Here is a 21058-nt window from a genome sequence, read left to right on the forward strand (position 1 = left end):
CCAGGCAGAGGGCAAGCATGTGCAAAGGCCTGAGGCAGGAAGGAATTTAGTATGAGATTAGTGTAGCTGGACACAGGGAGCCAGGAGACTGTGGTGGAGATGAAGTCAGAAAGGTGGGAGGCCTTGCTCAACACTAGGAGGGCATTTAGCCTCCCCTTCCACCGTCTTCTCCAGCAGATCAATTGGAAATCCCCACCTTTCCCCTCCACCCCCTTTACATCACAAAGATGTCAAAACACCCACTGCTCGATGATTTCTGGAATTTGAAAAATACAGCAAAACATCCACATAATTGGGGTTCTTTTTAAAACTTGAAGGGTGTTTGAGCTACTTAAGGAGAAAAGGGAGACGAGTCACATGAGAAAGGCAAGAATTCCAAGAAGAAAAGGAAGAAGCACGTGAGGGAGAGCTGTGGAGAGAAGGAGAACAGAGCGGGCGCTGGCCCAGTGCCTGGGCTCTGCAGGTGACAGCCGGAGTCGGACGCTGCCCTGCCCCATCTTAGTTGCATCCTTGTGTGTATTACTCCATCTCTCTAGGGCTCAGTTTTCACATCTGTAAAATGGGGATAACTGTTGTACCTTCGGGGCTTACCCAGTGGTCCAGTGGCTGAGACTCCATGCTCCCAATGCAGGGAGCCCAGGTTCAATCCTTGGTCAGGGGATGAGACCCCACAAGACATAACTGAAAGATCCCAAGTGCTTCAGCTAAGGCCCAGTGCAGATAAAGAAATAAATATTAAAAAATGACAAAACACAGTATCTTCCGCAGAGGGGGTCGTGAGGGCTGCCTGAGTTCACATCTGTATGAGTGGTACAGGAGTGCAGCCATGTGGATGTGGCCAGAGAAACAGGCGGCGTGGTGCCTCTGAGGTCCTCAGAGTCCCCAGGGAGGCCTGGACAGCTGGAGGGTGAGATGTACTGAGTGGACACGGGGTCCACAGTGTCGGGTTAGTATGAGACAGGCTCAGGAGGGCAGCTAAGAAGTCTTCCTGGGAGATGAAAACTCCTCCTCCCTGGAGTGAGAATGCCTCATATCTGGGAGGAGGAACCAGGTTCTGCATTTTTCTGAGTGAAAGGGAAGGGACGCTGGGCACCTCCTCCAAAGAACTGCCAGTTCAGGGAGGATTATCTCCGAGTCGTGAACTTGGGAATCCACAAGCAGTGACCGAGGACGGTCTAATGACAAATCCTTGAAAGCAATATCAGAGCCCATTGTATGGCTTAGAATGACATCAAATTTGGGAAGTCAGGGGCCTTCCCTGGCAGTCCAGTTGTTAGGACTCTGCACTTTCACTACAGACAGTTCCGGGTTCAATCCCTGGTTGGGGAGCTAAGATTCCTGAAAGCCATGCGGCATGGCTAAAAAATAGATAAATAAATAAAAAGTGTGTGGGAAAATTTAAAAAAAAAAGGGTGGTGGGGGTAAAGAAGAATCAAAAGTTTGGGAAGTCAAGGGAAGGGTGTTCAAGTAGAGTTTTAAAGGATGAGTTAAGGAGGCCAAGAGGCCAGGGTAGGAGCAACTGGATTGTTCTAATCAGCACAGCATGTGCAAAGGCCCTGAGATGAGACTCAGAATGGCGTCTGGAAGATTTGAGAAAAGAGATAAGGAGCCATATGACGTGTGTGTAACGTGAAGGTGGGGTGGCAGCTCTTACAAGCCCTTAACACCAGATAAGGACTTGGAAATCATCCTGAGGACAACGATGAGCCATGGCGGGGTGGATGCCTCTTCCTGTCGCTGCTCCCCCTTATCCCCATCTAAGACTGTCCAGGTGGAGTGGGTGCTGCTGCAGGTGGGCTCTGCATGAGAGAGCTCGTGATCTGAGAGCTTAGAAAACTCTCTAAGACTGCACTAGGGACTTCCATGTGATCCAGTGGCAAAGAGTCCACGCTCCCAGTGCAGGGGCCCAGGCTCAATCCCTGGTCAGGGAACTAGATCCCACGTGCTGTGGTGAAGGCTGAAGATCCCATGTGCCAAAGCTCAGACCTGGTGCAGCCAAAAAGATAAATACTTAAAAAAAGACTATATTAGAAGGGGCCATTCATCAGAACCCATTCATTCACTTATTCAATAAACATTTATTTATGAACTACTATATGCTAGGCACAGTTCTAGCACTGGGAAGATAGAAGTAAAACCTGACCAAGTTCCTGTCTAATGGGGCTAATAATGCAGTAGAATGAGACAGGCAAGAGCCGGATAAACATATAGCATTCTAGGTGGTGGAAAGGGCTATGAGAAAACACAAAAGAAGGTAAAGGAATGCAATGTGTGAAGGTCTGGAGGGGGGTGCTGTAACCATTTACTAGTGGATGCGACCCAGCAAACTCCCTGCAAGACCCCTTTCCACTCAGTGCCCCTTGAGTGTCCATTATTTGCACCATTGTAAGCAGAGTTTTGGGGCTTCCTTGGTGGCTTAGCGGTAAAGAATCTGCCTTTCAATGCAGGAGACGTGAGTTTGATCCCTGGGTCAGGAAGATCCCCTGAAGAAAGAAACAGCACCCACTCCATTCTTGCCTGGGAAATCTCATGGACAGAAGGAGCCCAGAGGGCTACGCTCCATGGAGTTGCAAAAGAGTCAGACATCACTTAGTGACTAAAACAACAAGAAGCAGAGTTTAAAGATGATTTTTTGGCACCTCTCCACCCCACAATCAATGCAGCTCCCCTTCCTGTTGGCACCAAGAATGCATCTGTGGTGACCACAGTGACCAGCAAACTCTTCCACATCCCCCCGTGTTGCTGCCAGCCACACGTGGGGGAGCCACGAGCCCTTGGCGCTCTGTTCTCACCTTTGCCTGACACCGTTTGTCTTTCTCTGGGTAACAGAGTGGTATGATCATCCAGGTACCCCCCAAGGGGTTGGCAGGACTGCGCCTCTGGCGCTGCTCCAGGCCCACCAGCAAGAAGGGGAGCTGACAACTGGCTGAAGGGTCTTTGGCAAGGGTGGGGCAGGGGAGTCACTCTTGGGCTGCCTTCCTGAGGATCATGTCACCTCTAATGGCACCACCTGAGTGGCTGGGCGTCAGAAACGAAAAGAGCTATAATAGAACCCCTCTGGCTAAATCAACGTTTGGGGACCTTCTGTGGCTTGCATTTCTTCAGGAATTCTGCCAGGAAGGTGAATGACGAGTGGTAATGACACATACAAGGGATGAGACCCACAAATAACGAATTGGAAACAAGAGTTCCAACTCTAAACACCAGCGTTCCAAATGTGCCTGCCAATCACGAAGGCCACTGAGGTGCCCTGATCTTGAACTTCAGAATTCCAACTCCACCCATGAATTCCAACCAGAAACATCAGCAGTTCAACCTCGCTGATCACTCTGGCTGTGTACCTCTTTGGGTACAGTGACAAATCTGAGGATTCTGACCTTGAACCACAGAGCAGTGACCTTGAATGGCGATGCTCCAAGAATGAACAATCAATCACAGCAGTGATCTTGAGTGACAGAATTCCAACCCTGAACACCAGAATTCCAATCCCAGGTACCCTAGTCTCCACGAAGAATTTCTGAAATCCCAAAATTTCCCACCTGAATTTGGAGAGCCAACATGACTCCACAAGGATTTAAAGTTAAACTCTACACAATAAACTCTCCCACAGGCCCATGACCCCCAGAAACAAGTCAGCAGCTTGGATGATATGAAGAGGATGAAAACAACAATGTGAATAATCAGTTCAGTTCAGTCGCTCAGTCGTGTCCGACTCTTTGTGATCCCATGAACCGCAGCACGCCAGGCCTCCCTGTCCATCACCAACTCCCAGAGTTCATCCAAACCCATGTCCATTGAGTTGGTGATGCCATCCAACCATCTTATCCTCTGTCGTCCCCTTCTCCTCCTGCCCTTAATTTTTCCCAGCATCAGGGTCTTTTCCAATAAGTCAGCTCTTCACATCAGGTGGCCAAAGTATTGGAGTTTCAGCTTCAACATCAGTCCCTCCAATGAACACCCAGGACTGAGCTCCTTTAGGATGGATTGGTTGGACCTCCTTGCAGTCCAAGGGATTCTCAAGAGTCTTCTCCAACACCACAGTTCAAAAGCATCAATTCTTCGGCACTCAGCCTTCTTCACAGTTCAACTCTCACATCCATACATGACCACTGGAAAAACCATAGCCTTGACTAGATGGACCTTTGTTGGCAAAGTAATGTCTCTGCTTTTTAATATGCTGTCTAGGTTGGTCATAACTTTCCTTCCAAGGAGTAAGTGTCTTTTAATTTCATGGCTGCAATCACCATCTGCAGTGATTTTGGAGCCCAGAAAAATAAAGTCAGCCACTGTTTGCACTGTTTCCCCATCTATTTCCCATGAAGTGATGGAACCATATGCCATGATCTTCGTTTTCCGAATGTTGAGCTTTAAGCCAACTTTTTCACTGTCCTCTTTCACTTTCATCAAGAGGCTCTTTAGTTCTTCACTTTCTGCCATTAAGGGTGGTGTCATCTGTGTATCTGAGGTTATTGATATTTCTCCCAGCAATCTTGATTCCAGCTTGTTCCTCCAGCCCAGCATTTCTCATGATGTACTCTGGCTAACAATTATTTGTTGTATTTTGCTGAGCGCTTCACATGCTATATCTCATTCTATCCTCTGGACCAACCCAGGAATTTACTATTCCCATTTTTACAGATGAGGAACCTGAGGCTCAGAGTCAAGCTGGCTTGCTGACTCAATATTCAGCGCTTAACTAATCACTTCAGCAGATTTTTCATCCTGCTATCTTTGGAGACTGGGGAGGGGGACCTAGGATCCTATTAGCTAGTCAACTGAGGAAAATGCATGAATTTCCCTGACATGTGTTGGCATTCACCAGGAATGGACTGCCTCGAGTTTTGGAGCCAAGTTCCATCTGTGTGGGACAGTCATTCATTTAACAGACACTTGCCACCCTGTGTTGTCCTTGATGCCAGGAGTAAGGAGAGGGGATCTGTTGCTTCTGTCATCCAAGCTCTATCCCCCTTACCCCACTCCCTTCCAGATGGGAGGGTCTCAGAGACAAGAAGCGATCCCCCCGCCGTTTCTAGCTATCAAAGGTTCTATGCTGCAGGGGTTAAAAAGTGGAACCCCAAAGGCTGAATATGGCCCCCAGAGGCGTTCTGTTTGGCTCACTCAAATGTTTTTAATTTTTAAAAAATTCTTCAGCAGCATTGAAAAATTGGGATATCTCAGTGAAAGCTCACATTCCTTGTTGGGCCCAGAACCCAGGCTGGATTCAGAATCCAGCCTAGACCTGAATCCAGCTGCCTCGTTAGAGGCACGTCTGCTCCAGGTCACTGCGGTACCCACCACTCCCTCCTGCTTCTCTGACACTAAGGCTGAGAGTTGAAAATGACCTCTTTGGATTGGCCTATGCTCCCAGTCATGAGGCCAGCAAGAATCTACAATTTTTACGCAGGGCATACTGGCAGATAGAAACCTGGAGGGAGGTAGAGGGACTAGGGGACTTAGCTTGGGTTGCATTTGCTTGGGGCTTTGTGTAAGATGGGGAAAGCTCCATGCGTCCACATCAGAGGATGCAGGGGTGATGGAGACTGGGTTACTCCTTGGCACAGTCATTGCATGAAGGGTTTGAGCACGCAAAGGCCTGATTAAGGCAAGGTTTAGGGTAGCCTCTCTTCCCCCTCTTCCTCTTGAGAAAAGGAAGGGAAAAGGAAAATAAGCAACATGAATGGAGCATCCATTCCTGGCCAGCGCAGTGCTGGCCACTCCAGCACAGGAGAGTGCAGCTGTCTTTCCAGTAGTCCTGCTTGACAAGTTACCAGGCCTATTTTTCAGGTAAAGAAACTGGGAACCAGAGAAGAGCTGGATCTGTTTGCCCAGGGTCTCATAGCTCCTATGTGGTGATGCTGGAGTTATGAAGGCAGGCCTCCAGAGTTCCAAGTCAAAGCTCTTTCCACTCATCCCACCAGGGTGATGGCACAGGAGACAAGGAAAAACACTGGTGAAGAGGAGGGAAGGACGCCTGCCTCAAGTGGGCCTAATCTCAAAATAAACCAGAGAGATTTTTATCACGGAAAGAGCGGAAATGCCACCAAGTCCAAACTGGTAGTTCAAGGTCAGGGAGATTCTTTCCAAAGAGGTGCCATATGAGCCAAGATCTGAGGGAAGAGAAAGGACAGCTGGCATCACAAGATACAGAGCCAGAGGCCCAGAGAGGTTAAGTGATTTGTTCAAGGTCACACAGCCAGCTTGTGCCTTCACTCCGTCTCTCCAGTCCTTCAACAGACTCCCTTTGAAAAAGTCAGCCACTCGCCTGCATCAGGCTCTGGGATGACTTTAGAACACAGGTCAGAAAGCTTTCCCTCTAAATGCTGTTTTTACCAAAAGTGGCCCTCGTTAATAGATAAACGAACATGATGATGTTCCAATAAAACTTTATTTACAAAACTGGCCACCCATCCTGCTTTAGAACACAGCAATGAGTAAGATAAACTCCTAGACTTTGAGAATATCCTGCTTTAGCTGGAGCTATAAGACAGGATGAGAAGAAAATAGAACACGAGAGGCAGCATGCTAAATGGTGCAGGAGAGGTAGAAACAGAATTTGTAGAAGACGATCACCACTGTGGCTCAGAAAAGAGAGAAATCAAGTTCAGGGTCTCAGAAAGGGCCACCTGTGCCCCTCTTTGACCTTGGCCTGTTACTCTCTATCAAAACACCTTCTTTCCTTCCCAGCACACATGCTACACTTTGTGATTATTCTTTCATTTAACCTTCTATTTGTTTAATGCTTATCTCCCTCCAGCAGGCTATAAGTTTCCTAATGGCTATGGGTTATTTTTGCCAGCTTACATTTATTCTCTCCTTTCTTAGCAACAGTATTTCAATTCTCCTTTGAAGAACTACCTATTTCCCATTCTCAGTCTCATCTCAGAGCCAGGCATTGTCATGTGACCCAGACCTGGCTAAGTAATTGGCTTGGGGATGGGCCAGTGAGAATCAGCCCCAGGATTTTGCTGGAATCATTGGGAAGGAAACTCTCTTTTTCCCCAGAATGGAAACATACAGTTGCTGGATGCTATCTTTCCAGCCATGTTTGCACAGCCTGCTGAGAAGCCAACATGGTTATGAAGAAACTTAGATGGATTGGAGACCAGTACTTGATGACATAGTTAAGCCCCTGGATCCAGCCCTACCTGAAGCCTTACCTAATGCAGGTCTTTTCAATTATCCTTTTTTTTTTTGCTTAAGTACATTTGAACTTTAAGTCTATTTCAACAACCTCAGATAGGCAGATGATATTACTCTAATGGCAGAAAGTGAAGAGGAACTAAAGAGCCTCTTGATGAGGGTGAAAAAAGAGAGTGACAGTAGCTGGATCTGAGATGAGACTGAGAATAGGAAAGAGCTGGCTTGAAACTCAACATCAAAAAAACAAAGATCATGCCTGGAGTAGGAAATGGCAGCCCACTCCAGTATTCTTCCCTGAAAAACTCCATAGACAGAGGAGCCTGGCAGGCTACCGTCCATGGGATCTCAAAGAGTGGGACATGACTGACGGGCTGAGCACATAAAAAATGGTTAAAGTGTTCAAAAGTGGATAATATGGATTTATTTAAAGAGAGTGTTTAAGAAAAAAAAAAAACCCAAATAATGATAATATTCTGCAAAACTATAAAATAACTATTAGAAATTCAAATTTAAAGATAAATAATAATGAAATGAAAATAAATAAATCATTTAAGTGCAAAGGAAAAAAAGCCAGAAAATGGGTGTGAGAATTGGAAAAAAAAAAAAAACTAAGATCATGGCATCTGGTCCAATCTCTTCGTGACAAAGAGAATGGGGAAAAAGTGGAAGCAGTGACAGAATTTATTTTCTTACAGATGGTGACTGCAGCCATGAAATTAAAAGATGCTTGCTCCTTGGAAGGAAAGCTATGACAAACCTAAATGGTGTATTAAAAAGCAGAGACATCAGTTTGCTGACAAAAGTCCATATAGTCAGAGCTATGATTTTTCCAGTAGTCATGTATGGACTTGAGAGTTGGACCATAAAGAAGGCTGAGCACCAAAGAATTGATGCTTTTGAACTGTGGTACTGGAAAGGACTCTTGAGAGTCCCCTGGACATCGAGGAAATCAAACCAGTCAATCCTAAAGGATATCAATCCTGAATATTCACTGGAAGGACTGATGGTGAAGCTGAAGCTCCAATACTTTGGCCACCTGATGTGAAAAGCCGACTCATTGGTAAAGACCCTGATGCTGGGAAAGACTGAAGGTAAAAGGAGAAGGGGTTGGCAGAGGATGAGACAGTTCGATAGCACCACCGACTCAATGGACATGAATTTGAGCAAACTCTGGGAGATGGTGGAGGACAGAGGAGACTGGCGTGCCGCAGTCCATGGGGTCCCGTAGAGTCAGACAGGACTTAGGCTGAACAACCACCACCACCGCCTGTCTCTCGTCTTCTCACATGCCCCGGCAGGGCAATCAGAGGTTGCTTCTTTGTTAAGTACAATTGGGTCTACAAAAACTCTAAGAATTAATGCTGACCAAGGTCGAGGGCCCTAAGGATCACACAGGCCTTGGAAAGTCTCAGGGATGGCCCTAGGTAGCAATTAGAGAAATATACTGGTCTATTTTTAGAAGCTGTTTGATTCCAGGCCCATTACCTGGCGGATGTGAATGATGTGTGGAACTGGCCAGTGTAACATTATTCTCTCAAAGACGGTGTCTGCTTGCCAGGCCATGGTGGGCAATTACGGTGGAGACCAGCCCGGCTACAGAGCAAAAATGGAGCAGTCAAGATGCGAAAGAACATCTCAAGTATCTAATTTAACCATGCCTCCCTGCTATGAATGGAAGCTCAGAAGTCCTTTCCTGGGGGAGGGTACGCCTGGGAGACCCTTGCCTGATAAGAGAGACTCTCTGACCACCATAGGATCATGCCAATTTCCTCATTCATTCACTCCACAAACATTTATGAACCCTTAAATGCAATACAAAAATAACAACAGCAGCAGCAGTTAACTCTTATTGAACACTTGCTGAGCGCCAGGGGCGGCCTTGGTATAGAATTGTCACAATGACTCCAGTTGTTGTGAGGCATCCGAATTACGGCTCAGGAAATCGAAGCCCGGAGAAACTGTCATTCCCCCAAGGGCCCACACAGTTTGAATCGCCACTGAGCTGAGATGTGAGTGTAGGCAGTCGGGCTGCAGAGCCTGCTGTCTTACGCGTCCCTTTCTCTCTGTGGGCCTGGCATCCACAGAACAACTCACAAGCTAGTCTTCAGAGCGTTTTGTGCCAGGAAGGTATGAACATCAGGGTTCCGGAGCCTAGACGGGGGTGGAGGAGCAGGCGGAGCTGCCTGAAGCGGGTGTGGGTGGCGGGGGAGGGAGAAGCCGGCCCTTGGAGGGCGAGGAGAGAGGGAGGCTGCAGGCAGACAGGAGGAAGAACAGGGTGCAGGGTGGAGAAGTCGGCTGGATGGAAGCACGGAGCAGGACCCGGGCAGGCTGGAGTATTCGGGCAGCGTGAAAAGGTGGGTGTGATGAGGGCAGAGGGTACCACGGGGAACAGACAGGAGACCACGGTGGAGCAGTGAGTTGAGGTTGAAGGTCAGGCCGAGGAGTCTGGACTTGACTCTGGGGGCAGTGAGAGCCACGGAAGGGTGAGCATGAGCAAATTATCATCCTTTGAGAAAGACGGCTTGGCTTCCCTGCAGGGGATGGCCTGGAAGGGGGCAGCTGGAGGCAGGGAGGCCAGTGTAGAAGCTCAGACTCTGAAGAAAGGCCAGAGTCCCACAGCAACACCGTGGTCCCTCTGATCTCCCCTCCCCGCCCACGTCTGCCCCACTCCTCCCACTTGACTCCCAGATGTGCTCCTGCCCCAGGGCCTTAGCACGCGCTGTTTTCTCCATCGGAAGCACTCTTCCCCTCAAGTCCACCTGCCTCGATCTCTCCCTTCCTTCAGGTTTCTGCTTCATTGGCACTTTCTTTTCTTTAATTATTTACGTATTCATTCAGCTGTGCCGGGTCTTAGTTGCGGCACGTGGGATCTTCCGTTGTGACCCACAGACTCTCTGGTTGTGGTGGGTGGGCTCAGTCGCTCTGCGGCATGCACGACCTTAGTCCCCTACAAGGCAGATTCTTAACCACTGGACCACCAGGGAAGTATCTGTATTTGTTTTTTTGAATGGTCTCAATCTCTGTGCTGTCCTGGGCTTGCTCGCTCAGTCGTGTCCGACTCTTTGCGACCCCACTGACTGTAGCCCTCCAGGCTCTTCTGTCCATGGGGATTCTCCAGGCAAGAATACTGGAGTGGATTGCCATGCCCTCCTCCAGGGGATCTTCCCAACCCAGGAATTGAACCGGGGTCTCCTGCATTGCAGACAGATTCTTTACCATCTGAGCCACCAGGAAAGCCCAGGAACACTGGAGTGGGTAGCCTATCCCTTTTCCAGCGGATCTCCCCGACCCAGAAAAGATTCCACATGCCTTGGGGTAACTAAGTCCATGCACTCCGGAGCCCAGGTGCCCCAACGACTGAGTCCGAGGGCGCTGCAATAAAAGACCCTCCATGATGCAACAAAGATTCTACATGCCGCAACTAAGATCTGAGGCAGCCTAATTAATTAGTTAAAAGAAATCACCCAGAGACTGTTTCAGTCATGGGGCCTGGGCACAGGTGTTTGTTGAAGCTCAGGTGACCCAAATGTTCAGAAGGGGGTGAACATCCCTGCTCAGTGAAGAGCACCCTATCTATTATTCCCACCCCCAGACTTGCAGAAGTGAGGTGCCTTGTGGGTTCATACAGCCAGGAAGCAGCGGGGGTGGAATTGAACCCAGGCCATTCCCGTACCGGCAGGAATATGTCTCATGTGGTTACATTATGTCTTATTTGTTATTGATGTCATCAGGGAAAATTTTAAAGGAGAATTGGTGCTCCTGATACAAACATGTGAATTTTGGCTCCTTCTCCAATTTGGGAGCTGGGGTGTTCGTCTGCCCCTGACCCCAGCTGGTTGGGCCCACCTCTACCAGAGACACCAAAATCAAGAACATCCTCCCTCAAAAAGGTAGAGCCTGATCTATTTAAATTATCTATGAAAATAAAGCTTATTGCTAAGACACTGTCTCCAACAGTCCTGGCCCATAGCCCTTTGGGGCCAAGCTCATAAAGGAGCAGAAGCCACAAACCCTTCGAAGTCAGGTGGGAGACCCTGGAGGCCTCTCACATCCAGAGCATCTCCATTCTCCAAGGTGAAGAGGCCGTGTGAAACTTGCTTCTCACTTCCTGAAGGTCAGTCTCGTGGTACGGAGGCCAGATCTCAGGTTCACAATCCTTCCATTCACTGTGTGACCCTGGGCCAGTGACTGCACCTCTCTGGGCCCCAGTTTCCACAGCTGTGAGATGAGGATAATTGCCCCTCCCTAGGAGAAGGCGATGGCACCCAGTACTCTTGCCTGGAAAATCCCATGGACGGAGGAGCCTGGTGGGCTGCAGTCCATGGGGTCTCGAAGAGTCGGACACGACTGAGCGACTTCACTTTCACTTTTCACTTTCATGGCTTGGAGAAGGAAATGGCAACCTACTCTGGTGTTCTCACCTGGAGAATCCCAGGGACGGGGGAGCCTGGTGGGCTGTCGTCTATGGGGTCGCACAGAGTCGGACACGACTGAAGCGACCTAGCAGCAGCAGCAGCAGTGGGGTGACTGGGGATCAGACACCACTGTGCATCCAATGCTCCTTGCACTGCGCCCGGCACACAGTAAGCAGAGGGGTGGCTGCTGCTGCGGTTGCTACTGTTTTTATTTTCTGCGGGAGATGGAGGTGAGGCTGACTGAGCCCAGCCAGCCCTGGAATGTCTTCTTTGAAGCTGATCCCAGCCACTTCCCTGGTGGTCCAGTGGTTAAGAATCCACCTTCCAACGGAGGGGACGCGGTTCGATCCGTGGGAGAGGAACAAAGATCCCATACGCTGCAGAGTAACTAAGCCCATGTGCTGCAAACTACTGAGTCAGTGTGTCACGACTAGAGACTTTGTGCACGGCAATGACGACCCCACGTGCTGCACCCCACGCAACCAAATAAATACTAAAAAAAAAAAAAAATGATCCCAGATAGGAGTCTGAGGTTTCCCGTAAGTCTTTGGTTGTGGCCCCAGAACCAGATCCTAAGACAAGAATCTGAGTAAAGTGGTTTAGGTGGGAGGTGATCCCAGGACACACCGCTGCCCCTACCAGAGGAGATCTGAGACAGGGAAGGGAAAGAGGCCAGAGTGTACTATCAAGCAAGGAACCACTATGGGCACCTGGAGCTGGATTCTGCTGAGGACCTCTGGGGGCCACTGTGGACCATGCACCTCGGAGTTATACCCCTATCCAGGGGGAGGGAGCTTCCTAGGTGTAAAGAATCCGCCTGCCAATGCAGGAGATGTAAGAGACGTGAGTTCGAGCCCCATCCCTGGCTGAGGAAGATCGCCTGGAGGAGAGCATTTCAACCCACTCCTGTATTCTTGCCTGGAGAATCCCATGGACAGAGGAGCCTGGTGGGCTACAGTCCATGGGGTCACAGAGTCAGACACGACTGAAGCGACTTAGTATGCATGCGAGCATGCACCAAGGGGAGGGAGCTGAAGTATTTATACACCTTCTCCATTAGTTGTTGAGGATTGCTTCCTCCAGGTAGGGCCAGAACTCCCTGTCTTTACTGGACTCCAATGGCCAGAGGAAGCTTCTAGGCAACGAACTGCAGGTGTTGTAGCTTGAACTGGGCTAGTGACCCTGCAAAAGTTAAGAGCTAAAAGGACGTGGTTGAGACGTTGACCATATCTTCTCCATCACGATCGGGTCCCCGTTCTGCTCCAACTGCCTGTGTGATGTTGAACCAAGTTATGTAAATTCACCTTCAGTTCAGTTCAGTCATTCAGTCGCATCCAACTCTTTGCGACCCCATGGACCACAGCACGCCAGGCCTCCCTGTCCATCACCAACTCCCGGAGTTTACTCAAACTCATTTCCATTGAGTCGGTGATGCCATCCAACTATCTCATCCTTATGATGTATCATTTTGTATGAATAATGAATTTTTGAAAAGGATCTGATTTATCTGGCAGGACAGTTTGGAGGGTTAAATGAAACAACAATTAAAAACAAAACAGAAACATAAAAAAAACATAAAACATTAAAAAAAATAAAAAAAAATTCCAGACTAGGGAATAAGTAATAAAAATTAAGACAAACACAGTTGGCATACAATAAAGTCATTAAGATGAAGGACACAGAACCCTAATTTGACATGGAAGATATTAAACACATATTATACAATAAAACATGTTATAAAACCAAAAAAAAGGGAAGGGATATGGGAGAAGTACTGTTGCCCAAAAATCCCATGGATGGAGGAGCCTGGTAGGCTGCAGTCCATGGGGTCGCTAAGAGTCAGACATGACTGAGCGACTTCACTTTCACTTTCTACTTTCATGCATTAGAGAAGGAAATGGCAACCCACTCCAGTGTTCTTGCCTGGAGAATCCCAGGGATGGGGGAGCCTGGTGGGCTGCCGTCTATGGGGTCGCACAGAGTCGGACACGACTGAAGTGACACAGCAATAGCTGATTCACTTTGTTGCACAGCAGAAAGTAACACAACATTGGAAAGCAATTATACTCTAATAAAAAAATAAAATATTGATTAAAAAAAACTCACAAAGCAAAATAAAACCCCCTAAGAGTTACTGAGGGCTTTTTATGTGCCAAACCCTGTTTGAAAGGCTTTGTGTGCATTAATTCATTTAATTCTGATGGCAATGCGATGAGACAGTCCTGCTGTTGCCCCCATTTTATGTGAAAGAACCGGGGTGCAAGGAGGCAAGCAGTTTACCACACATCACGTGGTGAGTAAGTAGAGGAGTCAGACCTTGGACCTGGGCAATTCAGTTCTAAAATCAGGGCTCCCGTCCATGATGCTGTCAGGTATGAGAGGGACGCACAGTGCTGGGGACGGAGTTGGTGCTTCGTGTGCGGCTCGTTCTCTTTCAGTTAATTAAACTTGGGCCAAACTGCTCATTTGTCCAGGACTTTTCCTTCCAAAGCATTTTGGCAACCTCTAGCTTTTCAGAGCCTTTCAAAACCCCCGAGAGACCAGCTGTCAAGGTATGACCTGATCAGGGAATGGAAAGGAAAGGCCTGGGAACCTCAGTAAGGGTAACAGGGGAGCGGGGGCAGAAAGGCCTGAAAACAGCCCCTGATCTTGCCCAACTCATTGTGTGACCCTGGCAAGTCCTTGAAGCATCCTTCGTGTTTCCCTTTATCAAATCAGGATGCTGGATTTATCAAGCTTCAGCCCTTTTCATGCACTGGCATACTAAATCCTCCGGGCACCTCTGGGAGGTGGCTTTACTTCCATTCTCATTTACAGAGGGGGAAACAGAAGCTACGAGAGGTGAAGAGATTGGTACAAAATCCAGAGCTAGGCAATGTCGGGGCTGGGATTCAAATCCAGGTCTCTGTGACCCCACAGCAGGGATTCTGAATCTCTGGCATATTGTTTCCCAGGAATAAGTGCAAACATCCAGGATGATGGACCCAGGGCCAGCAGGTGCCTCGGCCAGATGACTCATGGCACTGGACTGGCCCCATGGATTCTGAGTTGGTTTCCCTCACTTTTCTTCTTTTTCAACTGTATGTATTTATGTATTTGACTGTTCTAGGTCTTAGCTGTGGCATGCAGGATCTTCAGTCTTCGCTGCAGCATGTGGGATCTGGTTCCCTGACCAGGGATGGAACCTGAGCCACACGTATTAGGAGCACGGAGTCTTAGCCACTGGACCACCAGAGAAGTCCCTCCCTCATTTTTCTCGATGATAAAACGTGAATGCCCCCTGGATCAGATCAAGGAAGCAGAAACATCATCACACTAAAGGCGTGAAATCCCAAGCGGGCAGGCAGTCAGCCTACAATCAACAACACTGTAATAGGGGATGTGGCCAACTGGGGGAGTAGTCAAAATAGAGGAATCCAGTGATACTACAAATAATCATTATTGTCATTTATAGAATGTTTACCATATACCAGGCACTCGGTTAAGCTCTCTCTGCAGATTATCTTGTGAAGGCCCTAAGAGGTGGGCTCCATTATAATTCCCATTTTCTAGAGGAGGAAATTGAGACTCAGAGGAGGAAAGGAACTTGCTCGAGGTGTCATATTCCTGGTAATTGATGTAGAAATGAACCATATCTGTAGGACTCCAGAGCTGATTCTTTTTTTCAAGTTTTTATTTATTTATTTATTTTTGGCTATTCTGGGTCTTATTTGCTGTGAGGGCTTTTATCGAGTTGTGGCGGGCAGAGGCTACTCTCTAGTCATGTGTGGGATTCTCACTGGGGTGACTTTTCTTGTTGCAGAGCGTGGACCCTAGGGCACGGGCTCAGTGGTTGCAGTTCCCGGGCTCTAGAGCGCAGGCTCAGTAGACGGGGCTCATGGGCTCAGTTGCTCCGTGGTATGTGGGATCCTCCTGGATCAGGGGTCTAACCCATCCTGCACTGGCAGGCAGACTCCCCACCAATGAGCCACCAGGGAAGCCCCAGAGCTGATTCCTAATCAAATCTGTGGTGGGCAAACCACTGACCAGCGTCTCTAAATGAAGGATACTTCCACTTTGGAATATAATAACAATGATTCATATTCATAAAGTACTTTCATTTGCAAATTACATTTGCCATCTGAAATCCCAAGGGGTGGGCACTTATGCCATCACCCTTTGGCAGAGGAGTTCACTGAAGCTCAGAGAGCTTGAATGATTTGCCCAAGATTCTGGGATGAAGAAGCACAGGCTCGGGAACCAGTCCAACCCAGGTTCAAACCCTCGCTCTGCCCTTTTCTTTCCTTCAACAAATACAGACTGAGCACCCTTAGTTGTGTGAGCTCCGGCAAGTGACTGCCCCTCTCAGAGCTTCCATTTCTTCTTTGTAAAATAATATTAACACCACTCATCGAATCCATTCCCCCTCTTCATCTGAAAAGCCCAGACACTTGCTTTCCCAGGCTTCCCTGAGGATAAAGGATGAGCATGTGACCTGACCAATGGGATTTAAAAAGAAGTCTGCCAGGGGGCTGCTGGAAAAGGTTAAGCTGGGAGGTGAGGGGGAAAACTGGCATAGAAAAGTGCATGCTCTTCTTCACTGGTTGGACATCATGTGTCTCTATTTGGGGTCTGGAACTGGGTAGCCATCTCATGATACCAGGCATCCAGCCTGAGGACCAAGCTACCTGCAGGAGCTGGAGGAGCAGAAGGACAGAAAGAATCTAGAATCCTGGGACTTCCTTGGTGGTCTAGTGGTGAAGAATCTGCTTTGCAGTGTGGGGGACTTGGGTTCCATCCCTGGTCCAGCAACTAAGATCCCACGTGCCGTGGAACAGCTTAGACTGCATGTTGCGTGAAGCCCCGAGCGCTCTGGAACCCGCTTGACACAATTAGGGAGTCCAGTGTGTCCCAGTGAGAGATCCCACATGACTGAATGAATATCACTCGTGCTGCAACTAAGACTTGACACCGCCTAATTAATTAATTTAAAGAATCTAGAATCCTAATGGTATCAGGGAACCACTAGCCCAAAGCCAGCTACCTTGAAACTCCCTGTTAGGTGAGAAGATGCATCTTCCTCCTTATAGAAGTCACTTCCGGTTTCCTATTCTGTGACTTGTAGCCCAAGTGGGAAGACTACCTTGATTGAACTGTGGAAAGGATTTCAATGATAGTGCATAGAAAGCACCACTAATTGGTGCCTGGCACAACAAATGGCAGCTCCTCTGGAAATTATCTCAGGCTTTAACCCTGAGACTCTTCCAGGCACCGAAGACCCTCCTGGCCTGGCAAATTAGCTCTCTGTCTCTCCTACTGAGAAAAGCTTGTAGTTTTCCCAGAAAGCACAAACCCAGTGGTGGCCCAGAACAACAACCCCATCACTCTGATGAGACTGACCCCAGCTTCCAAACTAGAATCAATCACATTGCCTTTTGTCTAATGGATTTTGATTTTCACTCCCCTGATGGGGAAGGCAAGGGCTTGTGCTCTGGTCTGTCTCCGTGTTGCCAGAACATCCATCAATTATTAACAGCAGCAGCTCAGCCACTCAGTGCTGCTATCAGAAGGAAAAGACTTGCCGCAGCCCAGCTCAGACAGCCATAGAGAAAGGACTCTGCTGCTCATTATTTATGAAAACAAGCCCCATGTACTGTTGGGTGGGCACTGTGCTCAGTTCTGGCAAACGCGATGACCCTTCAAGGTGGGCCTTTTATCTACTTTACAGGCTGGAGGCTACAGCTTGGAGAGGGGAAGAACTCACCAAAGGCCAGAAACTGGCGAGATGGTGAACCTGGCCTTAAAACCCAGGTCTGTCTTTGGTCCTACATATGTAAGATATGGCATTTCTGTATCTCACAATCACCCAGCCGTGGTCCTCCATTTGACTTCTAATCCTACGAACTCTGAGAAATTTCTACAGGCCTTGATGTTCTAACAACTGAAGCTTCCGAGTTGGGGAGCTGGGGGCGGGTGGGGAGGGCAAAGAACAAATCCCCTAAGGAGGCCAGAGGCACAGAGAGCTGGGCTGCAGGTGGGTTGACAGGAAGGAGTGACAGGTCCTTGAGACACGCTGACTGACTGATCACTGCATTCATTCCTTCCACCTGGATTTATCTGGAGATGCTCTGTGCCAGGCACCATGATGGGTACTGGGAATGGGGCAGTGAATACAACTCATGACACTCATATTCTTGTAGAGGAGGAACTGAGAAATACAAGGAAGCGGGTACAATTTCAGATAGTGCTCAAGCCCTGTGCAAGAAGGACACTGCAAGATGTCAGTGTAAGAAGACAGAGGCTGTCTTAGGTAGGGCTCAGGAAAGGTCTTTTAGAGGAGGGGACATCTGCGTGGGGACCAGCTCCTAAAAGGAATGAGAGAGTGACCAGCCATGGGACAATATGGGGAAGAGAATCCCAGGTGGCAAGAACAAGTGCAAAGGCCCTGAGTCAGGACAGAGATGGGTCTGTGTAGGGAAGAGCAAGGAGGCCAGTGGGGCTGAAACTGAACCAGAGGAGACGAGATGAGTCTGGAGAGGTCATGGGGCCGGATTTGTGGCGAAGGGTTTGGACTTTATTCTGTAATGGGAAAACTCTCTGGAGCATTTTGAGCGGATGAATAATGTGATCCAATTACACCTAGAAAAGCTCACTCTGGCTGCTGAATGGGGAATGGATTGCAGGAGGCAAAGGTGGAAGCAGGGAGACTGGGAAGGAGACTATGGTACTTAATCACTGTGGAAAGAAGAGTGATTCAAAACCACACTTGAGTCTGAATTTCTGGCTACTCTCATTTGCCTGCTGTGTGATCTAAGGCAAGTTACTTAACCTCTCTGATCTTCCCTCTTTTTGAAAGGTGGGATATAATAATAGGTATAAGGCTAAATGTGTTTTCCATATACAGTGGATATGTGATCAATGGCAGGATTTCTATGCTGAGGGCCAATGAGCCTGCCTGCCACACTATTTCAGCCTTGGCTGCAAATATCCTAGACCAACCATCTGCCAGGACTAGCCAGCAGCCCCAGTCCATGATCACAGAGAGGTCATGAAACTCGTCCCTATGATCGGATTAACCCAAGGGAGTGATGAAGCTGTTTATTCCCAACCAGCACCTTTTACAAGCCTGAGCCACCTGCCTAGCTGCCAGGCACCAACCCAAACAGAGCCCTTTGCCTACTTCTTCTGGAAAATGGACCCTCCCCTGCTCTGCCCCTCACTCTCTTGTCTTAGGGACAGAACAGAGAGGAGGGAGTCATATCTGGGTCTAAACCAGGCGTAGAAGGGAGAAACCTGGTCAGGCCTGGAAATAGCAAAATAAGTCTGCTGATCCTAAGCTGGTTAAGGGTGAGTGACTATGTCTTAAGACAGAGGCTTTTTGGACACGAAACCTGGGGCAGGATTATGGCCAGAGGCAGCCCGCAAAGAGGAGACGGGCCTAGGAATCTCTGCATCCTCTTTAGGGTGGACAGGGAAAAGAGAAAACCTCTCTCCGTGCTCCAACAAGCCACTCAGTCCTACATTCACACTCTTAAAGGCCTCTCCTTGGGCAGCCAGATCTGGATAGAGGGCCCCCTCAAAACCCCCTCTAGACCTGGCCCTCCACGTGGGCCTTTAGTGAGGGGCCAGTTGAGCCAGGGGGCACCCACAGTGAGAGGGCAGGACAGGCCTCTGGGCAGTAGGCTGTCCAGGAGGCAGCCCGAGCTCACACATCATGGCTGGTATGCAGATTCCCTTCTCTCTTTTTCTTTTTGCCATGAATACATTTACCTGTTCTTCCCCTGTCTCATTGGCCCTGCTCTCAGGGAACGAGTTATGTTCAACGTATCTTTCCCAGCATGGTCTCCCTGGATTCTGACCTTAACGCCTCTCTTTTCTGGCTCCCTCAGCCCCGCGTGGCCTCTTTCGTGGTGCTGCACACAGTGTGTTGTCATTTCCTTGCGACTCCCAGCACCTTGGCCACGTGAAGATAGGCCCCATCTCTCTGAGGCATCCCCGAGTCCCAGCCTAACACAGACAAGTTGCTCATCAGCAAATGACCTCCTGCCCTGGTCTGGCTCACACCCCGAGTCTCCCTTCATCCCTTACAGCCCCCCCCCCTTTTTTTTTTACCTGGCAGCACGAAGTTCTATCCATTGTCATGAGACCCATTCCTGCCTCTTTCTCCCGATTTCTTTTTCACATTGCCTCATTTTTTCTCCCCTATTTCAAAATTTACATCCTCTTCCGACAGCCAAAGCATCTTTAGAAGATGCATCAAGCATTCTGGGAATCAGTTCACCAAATAAATGAAGAAAGAACAAACCAGGGGTGACCCTTCGCCCACAGGCATCCACACCCAGCCGCAGGCATCATGCGTTCAGTCCCTTTGCCTCATTTTTCTCACTTATGTTAAAACTGCCTCACAGTATCTCAATGTCCTCCAAGCAGGTCTGTAAGCTGCTTCATTCTCTCCTTGGAGCAAAGTGGGGTTATAAATATAGGGATAAGTATTAAAATTGCAGAGTGACTCTCCTCCAGCCTGGGTCTAGGCATCCACAAGGGAGCATTATGTAGAACAGACCTAACCCAACTCTACTCCATCTCGAGGCTTTATTGTCCCTCTGTGCCCTGTTATTTGCAGTGTCCATTCTCTTGATGTGGGTTTTCCTAAGTCTCCATAAAGCCTTTTCTCCAGCAAAGCTGGGGTATAAAGTATTGAATAATAAAAGGATGAGGTGGCCAGAGCCATACAGGCACGAACAGTCTGAAGGGGCTGTTGGTTCTCACCTCTGAGGTCTCAGCCACAGCCCTTTCTCTTTCCTGGTCTTCATATTTGTGGGAACTAAGCCACAGTCCCCGAGCCATGGTCCTCGATCTGGGCACACAGGCAGAACTCCCCCACCTGCCCCGCCCCAGCCCAGCACCACCCGGATTTCACACTCACCTTGGCGGCCACAGAGGAATTGGGCTTCTCCAGTAAGTCCCAGAGTTTCTTCCTCTTCTCCGCGCAGCACGTGTTATCGAACTCCTCGCCCTCCCGCTCACGGAGAGTTTCCGCCTCGCGCTTGAGCTCCTCGTTCATCTGCTCCTTCTTCTGGTGGTAGCGGGCCTGGCAGCAGGACTCCAGGTAGATTTCGTCGATGCCCCAGTAGTCCAGCTCTTGGCTGAAGCTGAGTGCGCACATCTCCTCCATCATGTGCAGCCTCCCGGTGCGGTAAAAGTTGAGGATGGAGGTGAAGGCGCCCGGATGGCGGTCGAAGAAGTACTCGTTGTCGTCGAGGCTATAGTCGTCGCACACCTCCAGCAGCGAGTCGTGCGTGTTGCAGTCGCGGAGCTTGCCCAGCCGCGTGCGGGGCAGGCGGTCCAGGGTGCGCCAGAGCACCTCGTGTGCCAGCCCACCGACGTTGAGGCGGACGCGCCTCGAGCACGCCTTGCTGCGCACGATCTCCATGGGCTCGGGTGGCAGCGAGCTAGTGGAGCGGGAGCCATGCTTCGTCATGCCCGCCGGCATCGCTGGTCCGGCCGCCCCCGCCCCCCCTGCC

At 49.2% G+C, this 21058-nt stretch overlaps 1 protein-coding gene across 1 annotated transcript in view; it reads right to left on the reverse strand.

The window, feature by feature from the left end:
- KCNB1 (potassium voltage-gated channel, Shab-related subfamily, member 1) overlaps positions 1–21027 on the reverse strand; it is a 113878-nt gene extending 92851 nt beyond the window's left edge. The window contains exon 1 of the mRNA XM_010835082.1: positions 20461–21027. Within this exon, the coding sequence (XP_010833384.1) occupies positions 20461–21027 (567 nt within the window). The remainder of the gene's footprint in view (positions 1–20460) is intronic.
- Between the last annotated feature and the right edge of the window lie 31 nt (positions 21028–21058).

The sequence above is a fragment of the Bison bison genome, unplaced genomic scaffold (genome assembly GCF_000754665.1).
Source record: "Bison bison bison isolate TAMUID 2011002044 unplaced genomic scaffold, Bison_UMD1.0 scf7180017864038, whole genome shotgun sequence".
NCBI lineage: Eukaryota > Metazoa > Chordata > Mammalia > Artiodactyla > Bovidae > Bison > Bison bison.